General features: G+C 39.3%; 1 protein-coding gene across 2 annotated transcripts in view; it reads right to left on the reverse strand.

Annotated features, from left to right (window-relative positions):
- VPS41 (VPS41 subunit of HOPS complex) overlaps positions 1-27,314 on the reverse strand; it is a 146,526-nt gene that overhangs the window by 85,674 nt on the left and 33,538 nt on the right. For both annotated transcript variants that reach the window (XM_039524930.1, XM_039524931.1), the window contains 3 exons: positions 15,557-15,631; positions 8,461-8,523; positions 7,586-7,651 (listed from right to left, as the gene is read on the reverse strand). In XM_039524930.1, the coding sequence (XP_039380864.1) occupies positions 7,586-7,651; positions 8,461-8,523; positions 15,557-15,631 (204 nt within the window). The remainder of the gene's footprint in view (positions 1-7,585; positions 7,652-8,460; positions 8,524-15,556; positions 15,632-27,314) is intronic.

Genomic DNA, 27,314 nt, shown 5'->3' on the forward strand with positions numbered 1-27,314 from the left:
AATGCTTCAGCCTGTACCCTGTTGAAGGTAAATTACCCAATGCCTGGACACAGATTGCTATAGTATTTGCTCTTACTTCACTTAAACTGGACCTCTCAGTATTTACTGACTGACATTTTACAGCTTACAAAGCAATCTGCCTTTCTTGTCTGGTACTCCTCTTCTACACAACAACGCAATGCCAAACAGCTGACTATCTGGTTTCTAAAAATGGACTATGCTGCAAACAGCATCCTGACAATTTAATAATTTGTCAAAGTAGTCCAACCAGCTATTATGAAGTACATATTGTAGGGTTCAGAGGTAAAGGTCATCTGATCACTCAAAAAGCAAAGTTAAACTATTTGCTGACACCAAAAAAAAACCCCAGACAATTAAAAATAAAAAAAATCTAAGACATTCTGTGGCAGACCTGCTTTTAACATACAAATTTCACTGCTGTGCTTGTAACAGCAGTTGCAGCTTTATGAGAAGAATGCTATTTCTCTTCCCGTTTGAGAATTGTTCAAGATCTCTATTCTATTTCTGTATTAGAGATTGCCATAAACTGGAAGTGAAACAGAATTTAGAATAACTTGTTTGTGATGTGTCAAGCAGTGGAGCCTATGAACGCTGCCCTGGAATTCTAGTACTGAAAAATTAGTTTGGGGGTTTAAACTGTTTGCCAAAATGCCAAAAACTTTTCGCTATTGTTATGGCATGCAAGATAAAGAGTCTAGTGTTCAAACTTGGGCTCCTAAATTAGATGCTCTTTAAAAAAAAAATGCTTAGAAAATGTATTGGGGACATCCATGTTTGAAAATTATTCCTGGTATCTCCAGCCTCTCTAACAACAGAAATGTATGCCTAATTTTTAAAAACTGACTAGCAATTTTGAGTGCCCAGCTTAAGACATCTTAAAGGGACATGGTTTCCAGAAAGAACTCAGCACCCTTACCCTAAAAATTACACTCCTTTCAAAGGTGTTTCCTGTTGGGCACCCAAAAATTGTGGCCCTCAAAATCACTAGTCACTCTGAAAAATGTAAGCCCTAGAATTAAGTGATTGATTCCATGAGGTGATGAACACCCTTATCTCTTACTGTTTTCAACAGGCTTGTGCATCAGCTGGAATGTGCTAAGTGTCCACACCATCTAGTAAGATAGGCCCACAAAATCTTAATTAACAAACATATACTGGATCAGTGTAGGTAACAGTGGAAAGCATCAGTAACTAATCAATATCCTAGCAATATCCTGAAAAGTGCCTTCACTAATCACTTTTTTATATTGATCAAAGCACAAAGTGTAAAGTCTCATCAATGGCTTTACCAAGAGGAAGAGGTCAGAAGAGCAGAGCAATTTAAAGTACTGTATCTTTGAACAAGAGATAAGTACCCAATAACATGATTTGGAACTTACATATCTTTCAATCTTTCTTCTCAGTTCATTTTGCCTCTAACGCTCCGAATACGCGGGATACTTGTGTTGTTCACTTAACCAATAGGTTAGTAAACACCAGCATTCTACGGGTTAAGTGAAGAATACCTTTCTTTCAGCTTTACCACCCTCATTAGCTAGCTTGCACCCTGTTATTTGTAAAGATTAGACCCTTTTTTCCAGGCAGAAGCTTACTGTCTCCAATACTTCCCCTTGCCTTGAAGCTCGACTGCCTGCTCTGGCCAGGCATGCCCTGTTATTTACAATATATTATTATTATTTCAGGGTCACCATCATTTGCCAAGTGCTCCATTCAAAATAGTACTGTACTTAATTGCAGAGTTAAGAGAGGACAATGTATTTAGTACCAGACCTATCGCCTCTACTTGAGCTAATATCAGCACTTCCATAAAACACCTACACGTTTCAGGAGAAGAAAAAAAAACATTCATTTCTAACAACCTGCCCGTGGTGCAGCAAAACTATGTCTGAGACCTAAAGAAGAGTTAAGGATTTTCAAAGTGAGAGACTCAAGTGTTTGGCGAACCAATGCCGTTGAGGCCAGCCTGGTGCTATAAAGATTAGAATGTGTGATCCTGTCTGTGTTTGCATATAAAATTCTTGCTACCAAGAGAATGGGGGGGAAGCAAATAGAAGTTTCCCCCTCCAGGAGACTAAGAAGACATTTGTCAATGCCCTCAGGCTGTTACCTAATCTCAAACTGAAGAGGCAGCCTGCTCTGTCGGGAGGTGAACAGGTCTATTTCTGGCATTCCCCAGAATCTCTGCTGAACGTTCTGCTCAGACGATCCGCCAGACTGTTTTGGACCTCTGGGAAGCAAGCATAATTGCATTCTTAATGCAGAAAGTCCAAAGGTTCAATGCCTCTTGGCAAAGGGTTTTGATTTGTCGCCTCCCTGCTTGTTCAAATGGAACACAGTAGCAATGGTGTCCATGATTACTCTACGTTACAGTACAACTTCTGATGGGGGGAAGAAAAATCTGACAGGCCAAGTGAACAGCTCCAAGTTCTCAAACACTCATATGGAGAAAGATTCTGATCTGACCAGAATCTCTGAGTCTGGAGGTTCCCTAAGTGAGATGGGAGATGAAGCATCTGTGATGTCCTGGAGGGCACAGATGGGGCAAAGGGAACCCCTCTGCTTACACTGGCAGGGTCTAGCCATCAATCCAGCGATGACAAAACACTTACTGGTATGCAGCAAAGAGTTCTGTGGCACTTTATAGACTAGCAGACGTATTGGAGCATGGGCTTTCATGGGTGACTACCCACTTCGTTACTGGTATGGAAAGTCAACATCTCTGCTGGATTATGAGGGTAGTGGTAGAACGACTTCAACCACCTCTCCATAACTTTGAGGTGAGATCTTGCATGTTGAAGCACATATGTACAAGCTGCCATGTTGTCTCGAAGTCTCAGGTAATTCTTTGCTGCTGTATGGGGATAGTCAACCTGTGCAGGGACTTGAAGGGTTATCACCTGAAACCTGGCCTCAGTGAAATATACTCTCACTGTGATAGTCGAGAGCCACTCCTTGTTGATCAACAGCCCTGAGATGCACTACAATCACTGCCATGCACTTTGTGAAGACTCGAGGTGCTGACAACAGGCTGAAGGGGAGGACCATAAACTGCTAATGAACAGCTGCTATAACAAAAACCTCCTGCGACTCTGGTGAATAGCCACACAGAAACAGGCATCTTTTAAAGCAGAGGGCAGAGAACCAGTCACTGGGGTCTAAGAATGGGATAATAGATTCTAGTATAACCACACAAAACTTTTTTATGTATTTGTTGGGGGTTCGCAAGTTTAACCTGAGGCTTCCCTTGGACTTTGGAATGAGAAAATAAACTGGAACAGAATCCATTTCCCTGATGTTGAGGAGGAGCTTCCTCTGTGGCCACTAACTGTATCAGAGACAGAGACTGAATTTCTTGAATTGGAACACTCTCTTGAGAATCATCCCTGAAAAAGGATGTGGATGGTGGGTGGGAAGTGAGAACAGAGGTAGATTGCAGGATACATGCCAGTTCCACCACACTTAGAACTCACTAGTCTGTTGTAATGCGAGTCCAAGCACTTACGAAGCAGAACAACCTACTCCCAAAGGGAAGGGAAAAATCAGAGTGAGTGGTATGCTGGCCTCAACTAAGGAATCAAATAGACTGTTTCAGTGCTACAGACTGTTTGTAGGTAGCAAATGGCAGAGGAGAAGGTGATTGAGTCATATGGCCTAGATAGGTCCAGCAAAGCTATCTATTCTATCCTGCAAGATAAGCTGGACTAGAGTGTATATGCCTGAAGACTTTAAGGTTGCTGTAGAATCTTTAAGAGAATGCAGAACCTCATCTGTCTTTGAAAATAATTTTGGGCCTTCAAACAACAAATCCTCCTTTGTCTATTATGTTGTACTTTGGTTAGAATGCCAGATGATTATAGCTAAGGAGCACCTATCTGGAGCTGGCTTAGTTCTAAACTTGGTATCCATCTTCTTGTCTGATTCTGTCAGGGACTTAGCACTCAAACAAGAGAGCCTCTTCTTGTTAGAAGCATTTGACTTCTGCTGCTGCTTGTGCGGTAATGGAGACAGAGAATCGTACCTTCTCAACAACACAGAAATGTCACCAAACCTGGCGTATGCTCAGAGCTGGAGTACACTCTGAACCCCTGTGTACCAACAGTTAGGTACCAAGGATGGGCACCAAGCTGCCTTCATTAGGATGTGTTAATCAAACATCCCTCCACTTCTTAGTCCCAGTCTTAACCCCCGCCTACAGATAGGGCACTTATGTCTCACATGTCCTTCTCCAGACACACAAAGCAGCGGGAGTAAGGATCACTGACAGGCACAGGTTTGTTACATTCAGAACAGAACTTAAAACCCATGTTCTTAGGCATGCACCTGATCAAGCTTAAAGCTCAAAAAAAAAAAAAAACTAAACAAAAATGTTCCTAAAATGAGTACCACTAACTATAACTAATTACAACAATAAAATCTAGAAACATTTTATCTAACGGCAAAACGTGAAAGAGTACAACAAGGACAAATGCTCCAGCTATCGACCGCAGGTGGTGAAAAGGAACTGAGGGTGTTCAGGGCAATTCACCTGTTTATGCCCTCGGCTAGCAGCATGGCCAACCACAGGGCACACACTCTGCCCCACCGGTACGATTATGGGAAAAAGATCTCTGGCTTTGCCACACTGGCTTGCAGACACCTTTAAATAGAAGGGACATGTGCAAGCATTCAAATGGTAAACATCCTTCACTCTTTCTGAAATGACTATATGAGTAATCAGGCTTGGCAGAATTAAATTTTTAGGATTTTATAATTTATAATATCAGGCATGTTTGTATTTTTATCTATTTAAATTTTCACAGCTGTGCAATATTATGGGTTTTAAGCATTTTTTCTATTTTTCTATTTTCATCTATTTACATTTTCACAGTTGAGGGAAATGATGAGGGTTCAGTCAATGGGTAGGGGGTCAGACAATGATTTAATGACAGCAGACACTGAGATTCAAAAAGTTAAAACTTTATAATCATTAACACACAAATTGTCAAAATCATATGTCAAAATATACAAAATACATGGCCTGAAATCAAAATCTAATAGGTTCTCAAGCATCATTTTTCTTACTTTGCCTACCTGTAAATTTCAATTCTCTATGGAAATATTTTCGGATTGCATGTGTATGGTGAAAACATTTATCAACATTTACTGATACAAATCTAATCCTTTCAACCCTATGTATAATGTAACTAGAAGAGAATGAAAAAAAGTGGGAGTACTCCATGCAAAGTCTTTCTTCAACAGCTGTATCTCTGCTCAAATGATCAGTAGTGAAAGAGTTAAAGATGTTAGCATATAAACTATTATTAGGTACCAAAGTTAAATTCTGCAGGGATGGGTGGGGATATTTCATGATTTTCAAAGCTATTATTTCTATATGCTACTCAACAGGTAACACCGCAGTTGGTCATATTGAAATGGTTTTCTTCACATCTGAAAGGCTACATTTGGGGGTTGCGGGTAAACGAAAGGTTCTGCCGAAACTAATGGGACTACCCTAATAGTGTTGGTATTGCATGCCATCTCTGCTCTAACCCGAACATGCAATAGATTAAGATCCAATTGTGTAGGGCCTGTATGTTCAGAGCTCATTACAGAGCTGGGTATGATTTTGCAAAGACTGCATTTTTTGTGTTGGGCCACAATCTTAAATTTAAGTACAGGGTTTTAAAACTAAATACATATATTAATAGATTAAATTACAAATTTCTAGGGCTTCTTTTTATTATAAATGTTAAATATAATATGCTAAGATGTCAGTTAAAGTTTTCCTGAAGAGGAAAGTTTTTTCTCAGCAAAAAATGAATAGGAAGAGGGGGGAAATGGGCATGCATTAGGAATCAGTATACCATCTCCCAGAGGGCAGAATATAAAACAGCCTGTCAAGTAATCAAAGATAACCAAAGAGATGTGTTAAATCCCTGATGTTTTTTTCCGTTCAGCATCAGGTGAATCCAAGTTATTTTACCACCTGACAGAGCTTTCTCATTTCTATGAATTCCCAGTTTCTCTCTCCACATCACCATTAGCACCACTCAAACGCTTGACAACTTGGTTGTTGGGAGAGACATCCATTGATGTGCATTATCTAAAGCATAAGTCCCTGAATGGTGGGTTGTGACCCACCAGTTGGTCACATGAAGGTTCTAAATGGTTTGTGGGCCCAGTGTGGACGGGAGGCCTGGGGGAGGAGGGGAGGGGAAAGAAAAGGTTGGAGACCAAGCCCACCTCACACACCCACCATGCTGGGCTGGGCCTGGCTCCCCACTCTGGGCTGCAGTGCCATTCACTTGAACTTGGCCTGAAGGGGCAGCCAGGCCAAACCTGCAGTGACGCTATGACCCCTTGCGCCAAGTTGCAATGCCCTGAGTGGGGAACCATGCCCAGCCCTGTGGAACAGGAGCTGCCGTTGCATGCTAAATGCCGAGGGAGCTCATTCTCCAAGCCTTCCACACACCCTGCCTCCACTCTGCAACAAGCTGGAATTTGGGTTGAAGTGCTAGGGTAGAGGGTGCTGTTTGGGAACCACTAATCTTAAAGCTGGCTTAACCATTCATATCATAGCTATTTTATTTATTTTAAATAATGAGTAATAGTAATAAATTGTACTGCTGATGGAAAAGAGGTTATTAGCAGCACTAGAATTGCTGCGACATCTGGCAAGGCAGATACAGTTTGATGAATCTAAAACTGTAAATGTTCATTTTTAATTCAAAAGAAAGGGTCACAATAAATGGCTACATGAACGTAACTAATCACCAAGTTGCACTGTTTAAATATATTTTTCCTGTTTTACCCTAAAATGTACACTGAATGATATAGGGTCAATTCTGGAATGAATGGACAATGATGTTGGATGTCAAAATTACATTATTTGGTAGGTGAGGAATGAAACATCTTAGTATTAACTTTAGAAAGACCAAATTGCCTGGAACCAAGGGGTACAAAAGAGACAAAAAAGTCCATCCTTGACACACAAAGAAGTTTAAAACTAAGGGGCCTAAATTCTCTCTCACAACTGATTACGTACTCCATTAAAGCACAAAAATGAAAACCCAAGACCGACTTAAAGGACAAATGTATTTTGACCCAGTTTGGCATACATTGTTTTTATTCATACAGGAAAGGAACAGAGCCAGAAAATAATATATACCACAGAAGATAACACTATGAGCCAAATTCTGTTTTAATGTCAAAGGGTTGGAGGTATGAAGAGAAATTGGCCCATGAAGTCCAATTATTCTCATCAACATTTTGTCAGAACACAAAACTATTTTTATTATTATTTGTCTTAGTCCTGGTTTTTAAATCGTTAAAGTGTCCTTCACATTTAAAAAAGAAGTGCTAATCTTTCCTTCTAAGGCTTAACCTTATGTATTTTTGTTTTGTTTTTCTGAAAGAATAGATCAAGAGAAGGAAAAAATTGCTCCTCTCTTCTAGGTTTTCAAATGGATACATTTAGTAATTTTTTAAATATATTTATATATATTTATTTTAATAGAGGAATCCATAAATATAAGAGGAAGGGAAGAGAAGATGTAAAGTCACCTATAATATTGAGATAGCTTACCTTTTTTCCTCCCGTTACAAACTGTTTGCAGTGGGATCTTACAAACTGAGGGTGGACAGCAACAATCTGTGTTTAAAGGGGGAGAAAAAGTATAATTGCTGAAGTATTTGTTTATCTGTTAAATTGCGACATTGATGCTGTATCAACTCTCACACTATGCAACCTTCACCCATTATGGACTGTTACAGCTGTACCTCTTTTACTAGGTAGAGAGATGGAAAATGGGTCTTTTTGCATTAAGATGCCATGGAAGCTCCCAAGTGGCCAAAACTCAGTATTGTTGGAAGAATGTTATCATGGTTCTCTTCCATAAAACAAAATCTTACACCAAAAGAACTGCCCTCTTTCCCGCCAAGAAAAAGCCACCTGGCTCTTCACGCAACCCTACTATTGCTGTTCTCTGAGGACAGCCAATTCGTCTATGATAAGAGGAGCATAACTGAGGTTTTCCCTAACTACAGAGGGCATCATCATTGGGACACCATCACCCACCACTTGATCCCAGGATAGATTTAAGATCCTAATCAATTAAAAAATATTGACCTAGCACTTATCAGAACCATCAAAATTTATAATCGCAGATCTACACAGAGAGGAATAGGTTAAGACAGGAAACTGAAACCTGACAATTTCCCCCTCACGCTTTGCTTTTTGTATTTTAAAAATGTCAATAATACCCTAGACTGTACAAAATCTAGATCAGCTTTTCTCCAACCTAACCAGCTCAAAAGCTTTTGGACTGGGACAGATTTTTTCTAGAGATTTAAATAACCTTAAGGCAAAGAACTAGTATTTTTTAGCAAAAGAATCAGTGTAACCCTTATTTTATTAAAAGCACCAATAATGTACTTGTTAAGGATTAAATAAGTACTTACTTTAATAGGACAGTCAAATGTTTCATGAAATTCTTCTCCTGAATACAATCCAAATACCTGCACCTAAAGAGACAGTTAAAATCAAATAATAATAATAAAATAATAATCACTCTGACAAACACTGAGAGGTGAATGAAAATGCTAATGCTTAACATGCTTATTAAAACAATGCAGTACACTTAACAATTCAGAATTATCTGAAACTTCCTTGGATTCCATTAAGGTCTCCTATGAAACTAAACACTACCAGAGTGCTTCTTTGCAATTAGGTTTTACAAGACCACAAGAAATAAGAGTTCTTTTTGCTTTAGGCTGATCACTTCCATTAAAACAGATACTAATTTAATAGATATGAAAAGCATTCACATCTTCTTAATAAAACTCAATGGAACATATATTAAAAGCTTTTCTTTTCTGAAAAGCTAAGTGCCTTTAAAAAAAAAAAGTTAATACAGTACAGCTTCAGAGATTCCTTCAAATCTTCAAAAATCTCTTCTGGACTATAAAGCAAAACTAGCATGAAATCCAAGACCTAGTGTACACGATAGAGTTAGGTTGACATAAGGCAACTTACATCAACCTAACTCTGTAAGCGTCTACACTACAATGTTGCTGCCCACTACACCGACCTAATAACTCCACCTCTGCAAGAGGCATACCACTTAGGTCAATGTAGTTAGGTCAACACAGTGCCTGTGTAGACACTGCATTGCTTACATTGACTGCTGCGGCCTTTAACAGCCCGAGCTCTCAGCTCTGCCATCCTGGACAGCCCAGCTCTGGAGGTCGTCCCGGGGCAACAGCTCCAGTGGTCAATCCTGGGTGGCAGGGCTCCAGTGGACAGCTTGGGCTATCAGCCCCCACAATGCCCCATTAAGTTGGTGTAAGCGCTCCTGGTGAGGACGCGCACCACCAGCAGGAGGAGGGTAGTGTGAACAGCTGATTTAATTACTGTGGTGGCTGTAGGTCAACCAAACTTAAGTCAACTTAATTGTGTAGTGTAGACATGCCTTAAACACCACAATTTTCATGGCCTTTCCTAAAAGCATCCAGCAGTACTATGTTTTTTCTCCTTACACTTAGGAATTCCTTCTGTGAAAAGGTCCCTCTCCTCTTCTAGTGAGTTGAAGTAACTGTTGGTAAATGCTATTTAGTAGTCACCACTGCAGTTGCAACTATATACAATAAATGTTCTCCTTCAATCAGCGCCAAGCACACTACATGCAGCTACAGCAAACAAAACTATATTCATGACAGTAAAGATGTTTAATAGGTTTTAAGAACAGAAATTTTTTTTCTTCTCTTTAAAGAATTGATGAGAATAATCGAAGCCATGACTGCAACACAAATGATTTTTTGCAATGAAGATAGAACAAAACAGAAAGATAAATCTTCTATCTAAATAATGGTGTCAATGATCATGTGAATGAAAGGTGAAAAATATTCCTGGAGAAATGTGGATAAAGACAACACAAAATGGAATGAATGGAAAAAGAAAACATTATCTTAAGTCCTTGTAAGTGGCACTACCCTGGCCTAGCTAGAGAAAGAGGAGAAAGGTGCACGTGTACTTGGGGATACTTATTTCAGCTCTGTAGATTTGGGGGCCAGAAGCTGTAACGGACTCTCCTCCCTGCTTCTAGCAAGCATCATACACACTTGAGATCCCCATACATTTCAAGTGGAGGGATGAAGGAGATGCTCAGGACACATATGCCAACAACAGAATGAGTCTTGGAGCTCTCCAGTAAAAATATATTTACCAGTCTGTTCAAAAGATGCTCTTCTGGACTATGGCATTTTCTTACATACTGTTTGGGCTAATTAACTTAGTCCAAGTTTATTTAGCTCAGGGTGTGGTTATCTTGTAAACGAGCAAACAACAGTAATATTTAATAATCACTGTGTAGGCAAATGAGCAGCAACAGTGTACATACAGACTTGGACAACAGACCCTAGTTTTCCAAGACACACAACCCTCTCAACAGATTTTATTCTGCATGTTCAAGGAAATGGACTCAATTCTCTCACTGGCTTTTTCATTTTTGTCTTTTATGACTGTAGTTGCCCCTTAGGAATCTTTCAGAAAAAAGTAACAGGATCTTTAGAATAAAGCTGGACAGCCACCAGTGATGAGCCAAAGGAACTTTAGTTCAGTATGTCTCCAGGAATATCTACTCATGCTACGAGACAACACTAAGAGCTAGAGTTGTGATTCCCCCGCTCCTGTACACACACTCGAGCTAGCTCTCATCAAGACACCATGAATATAAATAAACAGCACAGCTGTGATAGCACAGTCAGCAGCAGCAGAGGCATGGCTGAGCCATGCAGAGTACATACCCACCGATTTCAGAGGAGGTTGTACTGGACACAGCTCAGCCGTGCCTGTGCTCTGCTACCTGTGCTACTGCGGCTATGCTGCTATTTATACTTGCACTAGCTCAATGAGAGCTAGCGTAAGCATATGTACATGAGCAGGGGAATCACACCCCTCGCTTGTAGTGCAAACATAGCCTTAAAGAGTGTTTTACATATTAACTGGGGCCAAGATACTGCTCCGGAGGCTTGGACGTTATTTGGAGACAGAGAGAAGCACCACAAGTCTGCAATGATGGAAGTCAGCCAGTGAATTGTACAGACCAGTGGTGCCCGAACTTTTCCTGTTACACTCCCCCTCACCAGTAATGGAATGTGTCCACAACTGACGTGCCCTCAGTCCATTACTGCATAGCCAAGGCTTCCTCGGCAGAGGAGCTTGGGCTGAAGGCAGAGCTGGGGACAGAGAGGGAATGAGGGCAGAGCTGGCCTGGGGGTGGAGAAGAGGGCAGAGTGGAGCTGAGGCTAGGGCCAGAGCTGGGATGGGATGGGGGCAGAGTGGGTTGTGGCTGGGCGCAGAGCAGAACTGGGTGGCGCTCCCTCCCGCCCCCTGTGAGGGCTGGCCTGGGCCCTGCTGTGCAACCCCCCAAACATTCCTCCATGCCCCCTAGGGGATATGCCTGACAGTTTGGAGGCCACTGGTAGAGATGAATGGGTGATATTCAAATTGAGATTGACTCTACACCTACAATAATCTTTGGGGATGGAGGTTATTTTGGGGGTGGGGAGGGTATCTTTGGTCAATTGGCACAGCACCTCAGATTCAACAGAATAAACAAAATAATCAGATGCAGGCAGAGGAAGGGAAGGAGACCAAGGAGAAGGGAGGAAAAATAAGAGGTTAAAACATGAGAATCTCTTACCCATCTGACAAAACAGCCTGTATATTTCTTTTAAAAAGAACCACACACCACCATGCTTCTTAAATGAATTAAAACCGAATAACCAAAATTAGCTTCAGCAGTAGCTGCTAGAATTATAACAGCTCCAATAAATATGTAGCACTATGTTGTCCATGCACACAGTGATACATGTTTTCAACATTTATATTCGTTCAAAATCTGGAAGTAAAATGGATCCAGTCAACTAAAGGGGAAATAACCCCACATTATAAAACGTATATTATGTTTACTCAGGGACCCTACAGATCAGTTTATTACTCCTTAATGTCTTTTATTCTACAAAGAGAAAAAGTGATACTTTTCAAATTACAAAGCTACATTGGATTTATCTAGTTCTACCTTCTGTCTCCACTCAGTTTATCACATTTTTAGGTAGTCTAAAAAGTACCCCACACTGGGAGACCATTATGGTTCACGAATCCTCTGCATCTGATTTTATAGATACCCAGTATCTCTATATCTGATTTTACACTCACTTTCTGGGCCTTAAGTATCCCAATACATGGTCCCTTATACTTAAATGGGTAAAAAGGACTGGACTGACAATCCAGTGCTTCCAGATGTAGTTGTTTGGTTGGTTTATGTCTGGGTTTCAAGTCTGAGACTCTAGCTCTAGAATGCTCACTGATACCAGGTCAAGTAGGCCTGGAAATATTTCATTGCTCTCCCTTGACTTCTATGACTAACTCAGGGCCAGTGTCCTTCCTCAGTCACAAAGGCTAGCCCAATGCCAGGTTGAGGGTGGGAGAAGTAAAGAAGGAAAAATGGTGAAGTGTATAATTGTGTATAATTTATAATTATACACAATTTATAATTATATACAATAATTTATAAGTGTATAAAAGTGTATAATTTAGAGGAATACAGAAGTGACAGAGCAGCTCATCTCAAAGTCTTCCTTCAGAAAATGAATCATACTCCTCGACTCTGTGCAGATTGACTCATGTCTGGGGAAAATACATTCTTCACCTTATGCAAAGATCTTTACCAGGGACTGCCTATAAGGCTATACCTGCTCATTAATTAATAAAGAACACTCGAGGCACTGTAGCTGGTTCAAAATGTAGAAAGATTCTGTAGCTGGTTCAAAATCCATAGAGATTGTTCTTTGTTGCATTTTCTTTTATAGCTGAAGCAGATTCAACAGAATCAAATTTTTTGATAAATATGTTTATTGACTTTATCATCTGCATATATGTTTTGTACCTACACAATCAGCAGTCAGGAGGAGGTGGCGCTCTATAAGTACTTTCTAGCCAGGTCTCCTGTAAAGGTTGGTGCTATGGGAAACTAGCTGAAGCTTGACTGACTCAGGAAACTAAGACTCAGGAAAACTAAGATGAATTTCCAGTTCTGCTACAGACTTCCTATGTGTCCTTGGGCAAGTCACTTTATCTCTCTGTGTCTCAGTTCCCCATATGTGAAATAGAGAAAGCAATGATAAAAATTATTGTTAATTGTTATTGGGATAGAGCATAGGAGCCCCAGCGATGGACCAGGCTTCCATTATGACAAGCATTGTACAAACAAGTAACAAAAAGAAACTCCTTGCCTCAAAAAGCTTATTAAGTAAAAGACAAGGCAGACATCCCTTTGTCTGTCTTGTCTACTTAGCTATGATCCTGTAAACACTGTAAAATTTTGCACAGTGATAGTAGTCCTATTGAAGTCAATGAAACAACTCAGTGTGTGTAAAGTTAAGCATGTGTATAAGCCTTTGTAGGATCAGGAACTTGGATAGCAAAGCCTTCTGGGGAGGGACTATTTTCTGCTACGTGTATGAACAGCACCTAACTTTGGTTGAGGATTCTAAAAGCTACTGTCATAAAAATAAAATATTAATAATAGTTGTAGTTGTATTTTCCATACTGCCCCACTGCTGAGGGACAAGAGTAGTGTTAAGTAAAATGGTGAAAAAGAGGCAAAGCAAGTCGCATAGATTGTCTATGGTTTATTTTTTTCCTGCGCACACTGCATTATTCACCCTATTGTTCTTTGGATTCCTTTATAGATTAATTACTCTTCTGGGGACAAGCTCAAAAACTTTTGACTTCTGAAGCTTCCTAACCTTGGAAGTCTCCAGATGGACATCTCCCTGCTCAATGTGAAGAGATATAATGTTCCTGGTCTTCAAGAAGAAAAAAGTGTTCAATATAGCACGCATATTTCAACACTTAACTAGAAATGTGCCAGAATCAGAACTGGATTGTGAGACAGAGGCTTATACTGTCTTTTATGTGTTGCATAATTGTATCTGCCAATGAGCATTTGGAGTCACAGGAACAAAAGCTTGACCTAGATTCCTGGTTAAAACATAATTCATTTTCCAAAGTAATAAACATTTTCTAAATAAAGCCATGTCTTACAATGCACATTAGAAAATAATTATTTTCCAAATATTCAGACTACAATATGTGCATTTCTGTAGATTCCTAAAATTTAATTTACAATTATTGAAATTAATTTAGTGAACCACATTTGTATGATTTGAGGCCGCATTATGTTATATTCTTATTTCAACTCTAATCCACAGACACATCACAGGAGTAATTACAACGGTGTATTATTTTTTCTTTTCAAAAAAACATTCAAACCCAACAATACTAGCACAACATATATGATTACCTTTAAACAATTACTGACTCTTCCATTATCTTGCTTAGATTACATCACCCTTGCTGAGTTTCTCACAGGCTGCAAAATTCCACAAACCTTTTTGATAGGCACTAGTATCCCAATTACTGGGTCAAGATACTAACATCAAGATATCTTTGAGAAACACTAGGCTTGGATATATAAACTGGCTCCATGCATGAGAAGCAAAACTCATTTTTTTTAAGTAAATAGAAATTAAATGGGTTTGTTTCCTCTTTTTCCTATCACAAGAGCCAACATTAGTTTTAATTTACTGATCCTTAATGGATCAGCGGATTAGGATCACCAAACCCTGCCAAATTAGATTAGGGAAAACCATGTTATACTCAGTAAGTGAGATAGATATTAAGAACTGATTTTTAATGCACTGTGTCTCCTAGCAGTATTATTTTCAAGAAGTTTAAATACACCATGTGCATTAGAATTTTTTCACTGCAAACCAACATTAGACGAGACTGCCACTGACTTAAAAAACAAACAAAAAAAAGACATTCCTATAAGTGGAAAATCAATCACTAAACCACTAAATGTCACAGCTCAACATTCCAGGGAAGCAATGATAATTGTTAGTTATACACTGTACGAATGATATATGTCCACAGTCTAGGAAGTAGGTGCCAGTTTTTTAGGACTGTACATATATTGATTTTGCATTTATTTAATGTGGCCATTGTAAGACACTTTATTCTTCTGATAAACTATGATTGCTTATCAAAAGATTCTATAATTCCAAGAGAAACATTCATAACGTGTGAAAATGAAAACTAGCAGCCCACAGAAATCATGCCACAAAATCCAATTTTGTGGATTTATAGCAGAAAGACATTAAACTACTGTCTTGCAGGAGCAGCAGACTAGTCACTGAAGTATAACTGGCACAGCAGTAATGATTAAGGTGACATGTCCTCCTGCAACAGCTGTTAATCAGCTTAATACCGGTTACATTATTGACATTCTTGTAATTACTTTTCCTAAGGCACATTTGTGCAAAATATATTTGACTTTAATTATGAGTATTCATAGGTGAGCCCAATTCCTGAAATGGAAGATCAAATTACTTCTAACACGGGTATTTACTGCACTGATATCATGCGGACCCAAAGTTTAGTATACAAACACTGCCTGGTGCCTCTTTAAATATGTAGGTGGTTTAGTTGTACCTTGCCATCTTCTGAGCATATGCCCATATGTTCTCCACTTTCATCCAGGCTGATCTGATTTATCTTCACTGGGCTCTATAAAAAGAACATGTAAACTTTAAGAAAAAGTTGCATCAATGATCAAATACCTTGCTTCCCCCCACCCCTCAAGAATTTAAGCAATAAAAATCTCTCTAGTGTTTTAGTTACATGAGTTCAAGAAACAAAAAAAGGTCTTTCTATACCAGTGCTAAAATACATCTTTGTTTCTAGCCTTGTGCCTAACCCAGAAACCTGACATTTTTCCTAATTACCTACTGCAGGGACTTGGAGATGTATGTAAAATGCCATACCTGTACAACTCATAGTTTTGAACCTGTACAACATACTCATTATGAGTCTCTCTTGGCACTGAGCACATTTTTAAGACTACTTGAAGAATGTTACATCATAAGACTTTTCAGTTGTTCCAGTTTGGTCCATGGTGGTAACAGCAATTATTTTCTCCCTATAAATCTCTGTTCTTTTCAGTTCTACCTTTCACACTATCTTCAAATACACAGCACCACTTTGTATGTAATTTAACAGAAGCATCTGCCCTTCCCTTCAGCAGAACTTGTTACATCATTTGAGTACAAGTATTTAACATCATACATATGCTCCAGAGTATTTCAATCCAACAAGTAAAAGCACATCTGACTATACTCAAGTATGTAAAACTTTATTGTGCACTATGCCAATCACAATCCCACGTACTGCCAAAGTTACAAATAAAACAAATGTCTCATTTCTTCTCTTGTCACTTGAGGATCTTCACCTACCATTTTCAAGATCCCTTACACGTTTTAAAAGACTTTGCAAAATTGTCATGAAAATTTAAAATAGCCCAAACACAAAATACACTCATTGAAACACTTACTATAATACTGAAATTGATATAAAAATGAATTGTATATTCTACTCACTTGTGGGGGGGGACACCCTACCTCTTAGCAGTGTCTACACTAGATAAGGGAACCATCTGTAATTGCACTACCAGGATAGCAGTAATGTAGTGTGTCTAATGCCAGTCATGCTATTTCAGATACAGTGTTGTTGTGTGTCCACACTTGCTGTTATAATTACACTGTCTTGTATCACAGTTCCTGGCTCAGCAGTCTAGAGGAGCTATCTTAAGGCCTTCTGGGAGCCTTTGGGAAGCTTAAAGGAATTAGGAGGAAAAGGAATCAAACTCTGGGACATTCAGTTCACTGCCCCATCCCCAATTCTCCATTATTACCTTGGAAAGCACCTGCACACAGTATTTCTGGTTAGGTCAGCATTCCTATTGTAGGCTGCTCTAAGTAACCGCCTCAGATTCAATAACTTATCTATCCAGCTATGCATAGTTGCTGCAAGCCCCTCTGCCTTCTAACTCCTGTGTGCATAGAAGACATGACCTTTGGTTTCATATATGTTCTGCAAAATACTACAGGCAAGCATCATAATTGCTACATTAATCACTAACGTGGTCATTCAAGGAGAGTCATCTCCACTGTCAGCTCAGTCTCCCAGAAATTTCATCACTATTCTGTATCTGCTGAGTATAGAGTTGAATCAGTATCTCTCCAGATTTATGTAATCTGGGAATGGTTTCATTAAGGGATATGCAATGATTCACAATGGGGATAAACACACCATTAATGTCAATGTTGTCAGGTGAGATCAGAGTCCCTTACTGCCTCTGTTTTCAAAAACTCTCACATTATACCCTTTGCCTGCCTATTTCATGTACATGTCCACCAGCCATTTTGACCTGTGAAGGAACCACATCACCCATCTTTGAGGAGCACTCATTTCTATTAATATACAACTGGGCTAGGGATGGGAGGGGATACAGAATGGACAGATGGGTTCCATCAACAGCTTCAGCTAAGTTCAAGAATCCCAACTGTTTCAAAACCCTGAATGATCTCTGGCACGCTGGCCACCTTGAACACATCCTCCTGCCACACACTATATATTGCAATACAAACTTCCACCACGTCACTCCCCATGGGCTTCCTAAACCTAAACTGGTGCTCAAATCAATGAGCAACTATTCCAGGGAGCCAACTACCACTGGGCAAACTGCCACTATTTTCCACAGGGAGCTGGGCTCTCACTATGGTAGATTGGCACAGGAATGCTGGGTCTATCTCAGCACACAAAAAAGTCTCCTTCATCTTATATTATGCAGCCACTACCACTCATTGCAGGTCTTGATAACAACTTGGTCCCACCAGTGTTGTTGTGGTCCAGGCCCTAAGCAGTACTCCAGCTGGTGAAAGTTATCCTCAAATATCACACATAGTTGATTGTCCCAGGTGTGGGGAGTGCAGAACCACTGCAGCAATCCTGTCAACTGCTGGCCTTGATCTCTGGCATTTTCACCAGTAAAGTAGGAACATCATCTCCTCTTTTAACTCAGCCATGAGATTGCTTTTCTAAACTTCTCTTGCTCAGCTAGCAGCAAGAGCAGTCATCTTTTCTTCTGTTTAAAGACAAGGCCTAAGAAATGCCACTTCAGGCTTCCTCCATGTTCTGTGCTACCCAGAAACATCTCTGGCTTGTTGGAAGTAGGTATTGAAGATTCAGTCCAGTGTGTTATGAAAGGGGCACATTTTCTGTCCTGAACTGGACCTACTGTTGTTATTGTCACAGCTTTCTTACAAAAGGACCTTCAATCCCCTTCTCTCTTTGATGCTAGAATACCCACCTTGGCCATTGTCAGGCACATGGTCATAGACTAAATTGTAATGAATGAATTCAGCTGTCCCAATATCCCTTCATCTTTATATATTGCCAAGTGTGCCTGCATGTCAGCCTCATGACAGCTGCCAGCACATGGCCTTCTCTTGGACATGCCACCAACAGATTCAGAGGCATCGGACTATGTGAAAACAGCACATGACTGAGCCCCCACAGTGTGCACAGCTCTATTTGTACAGGTACGTATCTTCTCTCTGCAGTGGAGTCCAGAAAACATTCCAGATATGTTACATAAGCAGTGACAAGTGCATTGTGGTAAGGAAACAATTCTCTGCATAGCTACGGAATCAGCAATTTCCACCCACATGAGCATGGCACTGGTAGAATATGATACGGTGAAGTATCACATGATAATTAGCTTTGCTCAAAGCAAACTGGTAGCTAAAACACTTGTGACACATTTGGGTGGATGTGAGGCATGCTTTCAAAGGCATGCTTAGAGGGCACCAAAGAGATGGCTAGCAAGCTAAATATCTTTAACATAAGGGCCTGGTGTGAGTAGAAGTTTGCAAGGTAACTTTGCCAGCATTTAGACTCTTCTTTCACTTAGCAATTTTCTCCACATCTTCACATTTTTACACTGTGCTTTGGAGCCATTAACATATTAATATAAAAGTGAGGTTATGGTTAAAGATGTTATTGTGTAAAACCAGAATCTTATTACTCAACTTGCCGTGTGTGTGTGTGTGGTGTCTTATGATCAGTTTGCTTTCATGACAAAAAAGTTATTGTTATTTGCACTACAGAGAGACTACAGCTACAGAAGATCAAAGTGGATGTAATCAAAATCAGATATACTTGCTGCTTGTCAACCAAACTGGCAACTAAGTTTCAACTGCAAAGACATTATAACTGGCGATGATTCACAAAGGAGAAAGAATGTGGACTGATTTTTTAAAAAGCTCAAGTTAAATTTGTGGTGCCAGCCATTGGAAAATTCTCCTTACTTGAAATCTCAACAACTGTAACCTGGAGGTCAGTGAGCGGGGATAAACACGGAACCTCAAAATGTTCTATTCTTTTTAAATATCACGTTTGACTATTAAACAAACTTCTTAAAATAACCAATTACACATAAGTTAAAAAAAAAAAAGATATCCTACACAAGAAACTTGAGTCCAGAACCAAATAATAATCAAGGCTGCAATTGCCAAAGCTATGTTCTACCAGTCAACCATCCAAAACTTACCTAGAGTTACCTAGCACTTGAATTCAGACTAGATAGCAAAAGGTATGTTATCTAAACTGATGCACTTCTAAAAGTGACTCCAACTCGTCTTTTTTTTAAATCAGAAGCCTTATAAACTGTATTAATGTACCAACCAACCATGGCTCAGTTTGCATTTAGCCATATTCATATTCTGTCAACAGTTTGTAGAGAATGTTGGTTTTTCAGCAAACAAGAAAAGCACAAAGAAGTCGTACATCCCCCTCGCCCCTCCCCCCCCCCCCGTCCTAAGTTTCTTCATTAGATTTTATAGTGGAGTAAAAAAAGTCACAAATGTAAAAGACCAGGAAATAAAATAAAAACACTATATGCACATGTCTTTATTTACTCAGCCATCACTACACAGGTATAGCTGCCTTCCTTTATTTGTTTAAGCTTGATATCAACTGGTGCATGCAGCAGTTTTATTGGTCTGGCATTAATGACAGGTTTTTAAAGCAGAAAGGGAACAAACTCCCTATACAGAATCTGTCACATTTACTCAACATAAAGGTTAAAGAGGAGGAGCTAGTCAATGGTAGGAAATATACATTTATTCATTAGCTTATTAAAATGTGAAAGAAAGATTGGACTACCCAGTGGGATCTGCAGTATTTTTTTTAAGTGGATGGATATCAAAGGAGAAGAAAATTAAACTAGTAATTTATGAGCTGCTTTTTATTTTTATAAATCCAAACATTATAAGGAATGGAAGCAAGGTTCAAATCCAAAAATTAGTAATATCAGTATTATTCAGTGAATAGTTATGGTGATGCTCGGGCCCTACACCGCAAACATACTGGGCACAATGTTTTGAAGTATGACAGATAATAAGTGTTTGCAGAATCAGGTCCTTAGGTTCTGAACCCTTTGGTACAGCAACCATGATTTATTTGTTTGTGAAACTTATGGTACTATATAAATGATGTTAAACCAAATATTTAAAAACATGGAACAAAAGCAGTGTGCTTTAACTCTGGCAGGAAGGAGGATCCACTCCAGTTATGAAGGACTCGACTAAAATGATTAACCTCAGAACAAAATCAGAATTTCATAAAGAAAGTGTGCTAGTTGCCGTGCAGGAAGGGGAAGTGTCTTCAGCTGAATTTCCATTAGCTGCAGTTTTCTTTCTGATGGAGACATGTTTGGAATGCTGGACAATGTAAGTAAGTTTGACTGTTCAAAAATCAATAATGCCAAGCTGACACTATGGAACAAAAAAAATGTTACCTTAATGGGAAAAAAAAATGTTTAGGGGAAGGAAAAAAGACCAGTGAGCATCTTCTATATAATACAGGCTTTTGCAAAACCCTAAATTTGAAGGAAAGGAAGTCAAGTAACTGCCAACAAATGCTCCTCATGTGATAATCAATTACCTAATGTAAAATGCCTGAAATAAACACACTTAGTATGGATTATGTCAGCTCTTCAATTAGGAATAAATTCACGGCCATTCAGAAAGCATCTTTTAATTGTGTTCTTTGTGGCAACTCCTTCTCCCTTGACACTCATCATCATCCCACCTTATACAATCAGTCCCCCAATGGTGAACCTGAGAAATCAATCTGCTAATGTATAATTTGTAAAGCTCCTCTGACTAACAAATGGATAATTGATTCTTTCACAAATGCTGCATCCCCATGGATATGAAGTGGAATGAATAAAAAACATAAGACTGGCTTTCACTTGAATTCTGTGAGACATGCAATATTTACAAGCAAGAACCTAAACGTTTTAATAGTTGTCTGTGACTTCATGCATTTTAGCCACGGGTAGTGAGCAAGCAATACACACATTATGGGTGTGAAAAGCAATCTAGTGTTCGATCACACTTATGGAAAAGTAAAATGAGCTTTAAGAAGCCCCCATTGATAATACACCAGAGATAAGCAGCATTTCCATTCAGTCTTTAAAAAGACTTTTCTTAAGCCATTCATAGCTTAACAAAAACACAACCTAACCCAAGGTTCAGTACCATATAAACACTTCCAAAAGAAAAGTATTCATAGTTCTTTCTGCAATGCAAGATGATTACCATTTCTGGGTCCAAGCATCAACTGCGGTGCTAACACAAGACCATTACACAGGCAAGAAAAAAACAAACCCAAAACTGTCAGTTCCTGTATCTACAGCCAACTCTCAACTACTTACTGAGATTTAATCTTCAAAAACAAAATCCATGTGTCTCCTGCTGGTGCCTTTTGATTATTTTAAATAGTTTATATCTGTGCCCATCACCATGGCATTAGGATGCATATATAATACCAAATATGCATACATTTCCTGCAATTTACAGAAATCCTAATTCTCAACCTGGTAACCGCCAGCCCACTTTCACACTGTAAACTCTTTGGGATAGCAACCATTATTGACTAAGTGTTGTAATAGTTTCCAAACTTGGTTGAGGCCTGTAGGCACTAGCACAATGTAAATGATTAATGAGGAACTCCTGCCTCCCCCCAGCCCCAAAATGCCTCTGTAGTTATGATGCCATCAAGCAAAGCCCTGTCCAGAAATACAAACCTTGTGCACTGTGCAGGATGAAAAAGCTAGCTCTGGCAGGGCATTTCATGGTACTGCCTTGGTTTCCCCATTCATAAAGGAGACTGATATGCACTTCAACTAGTGCGTTGTAAAGATTAGTTAGTTCATGCCTGTAAGCAGCTTAAACATAAATATGGCTGCATAAGTTCTTTCTACTGGTGAGTTTTGACAAAACTATGTAACCTCAATGGGGAGTGACAGAAGGAATCTCATTAAATCTACCTTGTCAGAAAGCTCTCTCCTTTTGGGTGCCTTTCCAGGTTGTGAAGTGATGGTGGAGGAGAAAAGGGAGGAAATCTGGATGACTCTCTCACCATTCCAAGAAATAGACCAACCACCCCGTGTGTTAAAGTGAGAAATAATACTTTACCCCACCAGATCAGTATTTAATCCCAGAGTTTGGAATGTTGTCAACTATTTCTAAGTAAGTTGAGCTGAACCCAAGGATGTACTCCTACCACCCAAACATCTTGTACTGAAAATCTTGTGTTAGAAGAAGAAGAAAAATCCAAAGCCAGGCATTTTATATACCCACACTGAAGTCTTGATGCACTGGGCTATCTAGAGCAAATCTTACGTAGCTAGAGTGTCATTGACTTCTGTGACTCTGCACAGGAACAGGCAACCACACTAGTGAATCCTGATGCCACATCAGGGCTTAAGTATAATTTACAGAAAAGGGAGAACCTTGCATTCAATCTATAAATCGATCGATTGATAGAATCTGAGAAACTTCATGCTGTGGCATGAACTTTGAAATATGAGGATTACAAATATAAGCAGTTCTTCACTGGTAGAAAGTAGTATGTTGAATTTTTCAGATTCAAATTTTAATTTGAAATAAATGTATTAAACCCATATCCAATAATTTTGGTATTAAGGTATTGTAAAAAAGTGAGAATATTTGCTCAAGTGCATTTCTTGTTAAGTTCTTGAATCTTCATTCTCCAAATAAAAACTCAGAAATTGTATTGCGAGAAGGAAAAAAGGAGTAGCAATGTTTGGGGCTTTGACTAACTCAACATAAGCCATTATTTCTTCTGCAGGGAGGGGAATTATCTGCAGACAGAGGGAGAAAAAGATCATGAATGTTTGTCTAAATCTAAGAGCGAGGATGAATAGGAAAATGTTTGTCTAAATCTCAGTATGGGTTAGGGGAGAGTGAGACAGACGGGAAAACCTATGGTGATTTCAATATTTTCCATTTCAGTGAATTCCTTAAATTTTGTTTATCAACCATGAGCACAAAAAACTATCCAAAGAAAAATTAACAAGGACTCTCTCTAAATCTGGAGCAGATTTAGATAATCAGTATGTCTGCCTAGGAATGACAAAACAAGGCACTATTGTCAGAAATAAATCTACTTGGAGAGCCTGATGCTTGATTTCTAGCAGAGTTTGGCTTCTGTCTTATTTCTGACAGATCCAAAATGAAGTCTTTCATCTTTTATAACACTGATGGCCTTAGGCCCATGTGACCTATACAATTGCATAGAGCCACATCCTCCCAGAAGCCCTGTGTCAAATAAAGACATCCAACCTATAAGCCCTGATTTCCCATCCATGGTCTAAACTTTGGTGCCACCAGGTTGATTCAAAGATTAAATCCACTAAGTCTAACTCTACTTCTTGGCTATCCTATTTATTATACAGAGAAGTCACCAGAGGAAGCAAGGCCTCACAAACAGAGGTGTGATGAGGGGATGAGAGGCTTTGGTAACATCTGAGTGGAAGTTACTGGCTATCAAGGATATGAGCAGGTAAGAGGACACAATATAGAGCAGGTGGTTATAAATTCTTAGAAGTTAGGAACAGTCCTGAATCTGCTTTCTTCTAATTATTTTCATTAGACTAATGCAGTGGTTCCCAAACTGGGGTTCATGAACCCCTGGGGGTTCACAAAATGTTACAGGGGGTTCTCAGGAAAAAATTCCCTAATGGCAGACGGAGCTGTCCCTAGGAACTCCCGGCAACATGGGGCCAGCAGCCCGGAGTCCCTGGACTTCCAAGAGCTAAGCAGATCAAAGCAAGCATATCACACTGAGAGGAGATTTAAACTTCAAGACTCCTTATAAGAAATGGAAAGGGAGGTGGATATTTTTTGCTGTTTTTAAAAATAAATAAGCAGCTAGTACTGTCTTTAAAATTATTATGAAGAACAAGTTTAAGCTTTGTTGTAACCTGCGTTGTTTGCCTGGACTGCTCAAGACCTGAATGCTTGTGTAGGAGGAACTCTTTGAGTTGGCTTCTTAAATACTTCCATGCTGGTTTCACATGATACTCCTTGATGAAACATAGGAGCCTTGTCTTATAACAGGCTTAATCAAAGTGAACAAGCTATGAAAGTGAGATCTTGGAAGAGTGTTGCCGTTTTCATAATGTAATAAAAATACTGTAATGATAAATCATAATAAATAGTGTGTAATAAGCATGTCATAAAAACAAATTTTATATTTCCAAGACCACTGCTTTTATAATTTATACTCAGGTAAAGGAGAAAATCCCTGGCAATATCCATTTTTAGGAGGGGGTTCGCGAGACTTGACGGTTTAGTGAAAGGGGTTCACAGGTTGTTAAAGTTTGGGAACTCCTGGACTAATAGTATCCCACTATGGTCAGCTTTAGTAAGTATTCATCTCAGAATGTTAATTTCCTGATCTGCTCTTGAATTAAGAACTGCACTTTGAGAACTAGCCAAAGCTCAGCTTTAATACCTCTGAGGATGACTGAAGTTACTTGGAGAAATGGGCTAATAATTACGTTTGCAATCCTTATCCCATTAAAGTATTCCATAGAACTGTGTAGCATTTTACTGTGGGGGGTGGAAAGTGTGAGAAGTCCTATCAATCACAGTTTATCTGTAATTTGAGAAGTAACTGATGGTAGAGATGATAGAGGTCAAAGTGCACATCACAGTGCAGAATTTTTCTCCTGCTATTATTGTTTGGGTGCTCTGACTAGTCTAGTTTTAAAATGTCACCAAGTAATGGGGCTTCTACTCCTTTCCTTAGTAGACTGTGCAATCTCTTGCCAATTTTGCTACTCTGAAGGTTTTCAAGTGTATCTACTCTTTCCCCTTGTTTGGCCAAAGGAAAGTAGAAAGAACTCCCTTACAGAGCTTGCCATCCCTTCTTATGGATCATTTCAGCAACACAAGACACTCATCTCTCCCTAAACCCACCTCAGAAACTGCATCACTTGTACCTAATCCCAGCTCAGAGGATACAAGAAAAACTAGATTTTTTTTTCCTATTATGGTTTCTGTTATTCTCCATCATTGGAGATTTTTAAGAGCAGGTTAGGTCTAGATAATTATCTAGGAATGGTCTAGATAATTAGTCCTGCCACAAGTGCAGGGGACTGGTGTAGATGACCTCTTGAGGTCCCTTCCAGTTCTATGATTCTATGAAAAAGCAGAAGGACTAGACAGAAAATCCTACCCCTTCCCAATTTCTTTAAAAAAAACACATTAGAAACTGGAGGCCTGGGGAAATGAGTTTGAAATATTTCTAAGTTTTAAATGTCTGAACCACTGGAAGAATCAACAACTTGCTTAGTACTAGTTCCATGATATTTTATATCATTTTCACTAGCTAGTTGATAGTGATTGGAGGTACAAGAGAGAAAGATACCTTTTCCTGATCAGACTGTAAAAATGTGCCAAAATAACAAGACGACGTGTTATTGATGGAAGTCCACATTTGAGGAAGGAGAATAGCTATGCTGCCTCCCACAAAATGCAGAATGACAACAGAAATACATTTTTGTCAGACATGCATCTCTGATAAACAGGATAAAACACACAAAAAATTAAAATAGAAGCTTCAACACCCACCTTCAAAAAAAATCAAAATAAAGTCCCTGGAAAGCAAAGACTATTTCGTGCCATTAGAGCTATCCACAGAGAATTTTGGCCAGAGCCTGAAAAGTGCCGCACACCTCCTGTGAAGTGCCGAGTGCCCTCAAATCTAACCAACCTGAGTGGGACTTGAGGATGTTCCGCACCTCACAGGACAGGAGACAGATTGAAACCATAGTTTAGCTAGCTCAAATTTTCCAAGAGTTAGTGACATATGAACTGGAGGTTAGAGAGGGTGCAGCGTTGCACTGACATTGCCAACTACACAGAGGGCTTCAAGAACTTCACCAACAGGAAGTTTTGAGACCCAGCAAAGAAAAAGAAACAAACAAATCTCTAATGTAACCTTAAAATATAGGAGGATAGATTTAAGGAGGACTATCTGTGTAAATCATTTTCTAAAGGTGAATTGCAGATTAGGAGTCTGCTCCAACAGTCACAGAAGTCAATGAAAGTCATAAATACTGGATCAGGCAGAAGCAGATCTTCTATACAGAAATGAGGGGTCTCTCTTAACTGAAAGGAAAATAAATAGAAATCCTCCTGATGTATTTCAAAATAAAAAATATCCAAGCATTGGGGCAATACAACCTGAAGCTCAGGTCACTGGCTACAAATAAAATGCAAATTCCCATGTATATTTTCAGTTATTGGCAGTTAGATATTTGCACAAATGAGCATTGAAAGGACACATGTGAAAACAAATCTCAAGCTTCCTGCTTGTTGAGTCATAGGAATTCTACATTGTTTGCTCGCCAGAAGACCAATTCTGGAGTTTCCTTTGGTTTGCAGTCATATCCGAAAAGCACAGACCATGTCTGGCAGAGAGATCCTAAGTGATAATCAACCCACATTTCTCATTCTCAGAAGGATCCTAAGCTGAATATGCAAACCCAAAAGGTGGTCAAGAATGAGAGAGCACTCACATGAGAAGAGACTCTGAATGGCGCACTGTAGCCTACTGTATGTGGCATACCATATGCAATATCTTAACTGTGACAGAGAAAACTAAATATAAAGCTGAATTGATCTCAAACAATTTCTCCAATGCATTTACATACATATGCATCCATTTCAATATCAGGCATAGTAGGGAAAGGATCTCCACTATACTTTATTTAACATTGAATTTTTGTGGTTTGTCATTCTCCATTTGTTTCCCCATTCCCCACCCCACATATGTATCATCTATTTTTCTATCTTCAAAACTCCAGTGTCATACAATGCCTGCTTACTTTAAGTAATCCATACAAGCTGGTCTGTAATTTTGAGACAAAGGATTGCATTTCTGAGTAGTGAAATGTGAAGATACAGAGTTCCAAAACTTTTCTCTCCTCTTTATTTCCCGGTGGGAGGGATTAGCCAACTCCTGAGTGCCA

This window comes from Mauremys reevesii, linkage group 2, assembly GCF_016161935.1.
Source record: "Mauremys reevesii isolate NIE-2019 linkage group 2, ASM1616193v1, whole genome shotgun sequence".
In the NCBI taxonomy this organism is placed as follows: domain Eukaryota; kingdom Metazoa; phylum Chordata; order Testudines; family Geoemydidae; genus Mauremys; species Mauremys reevesii.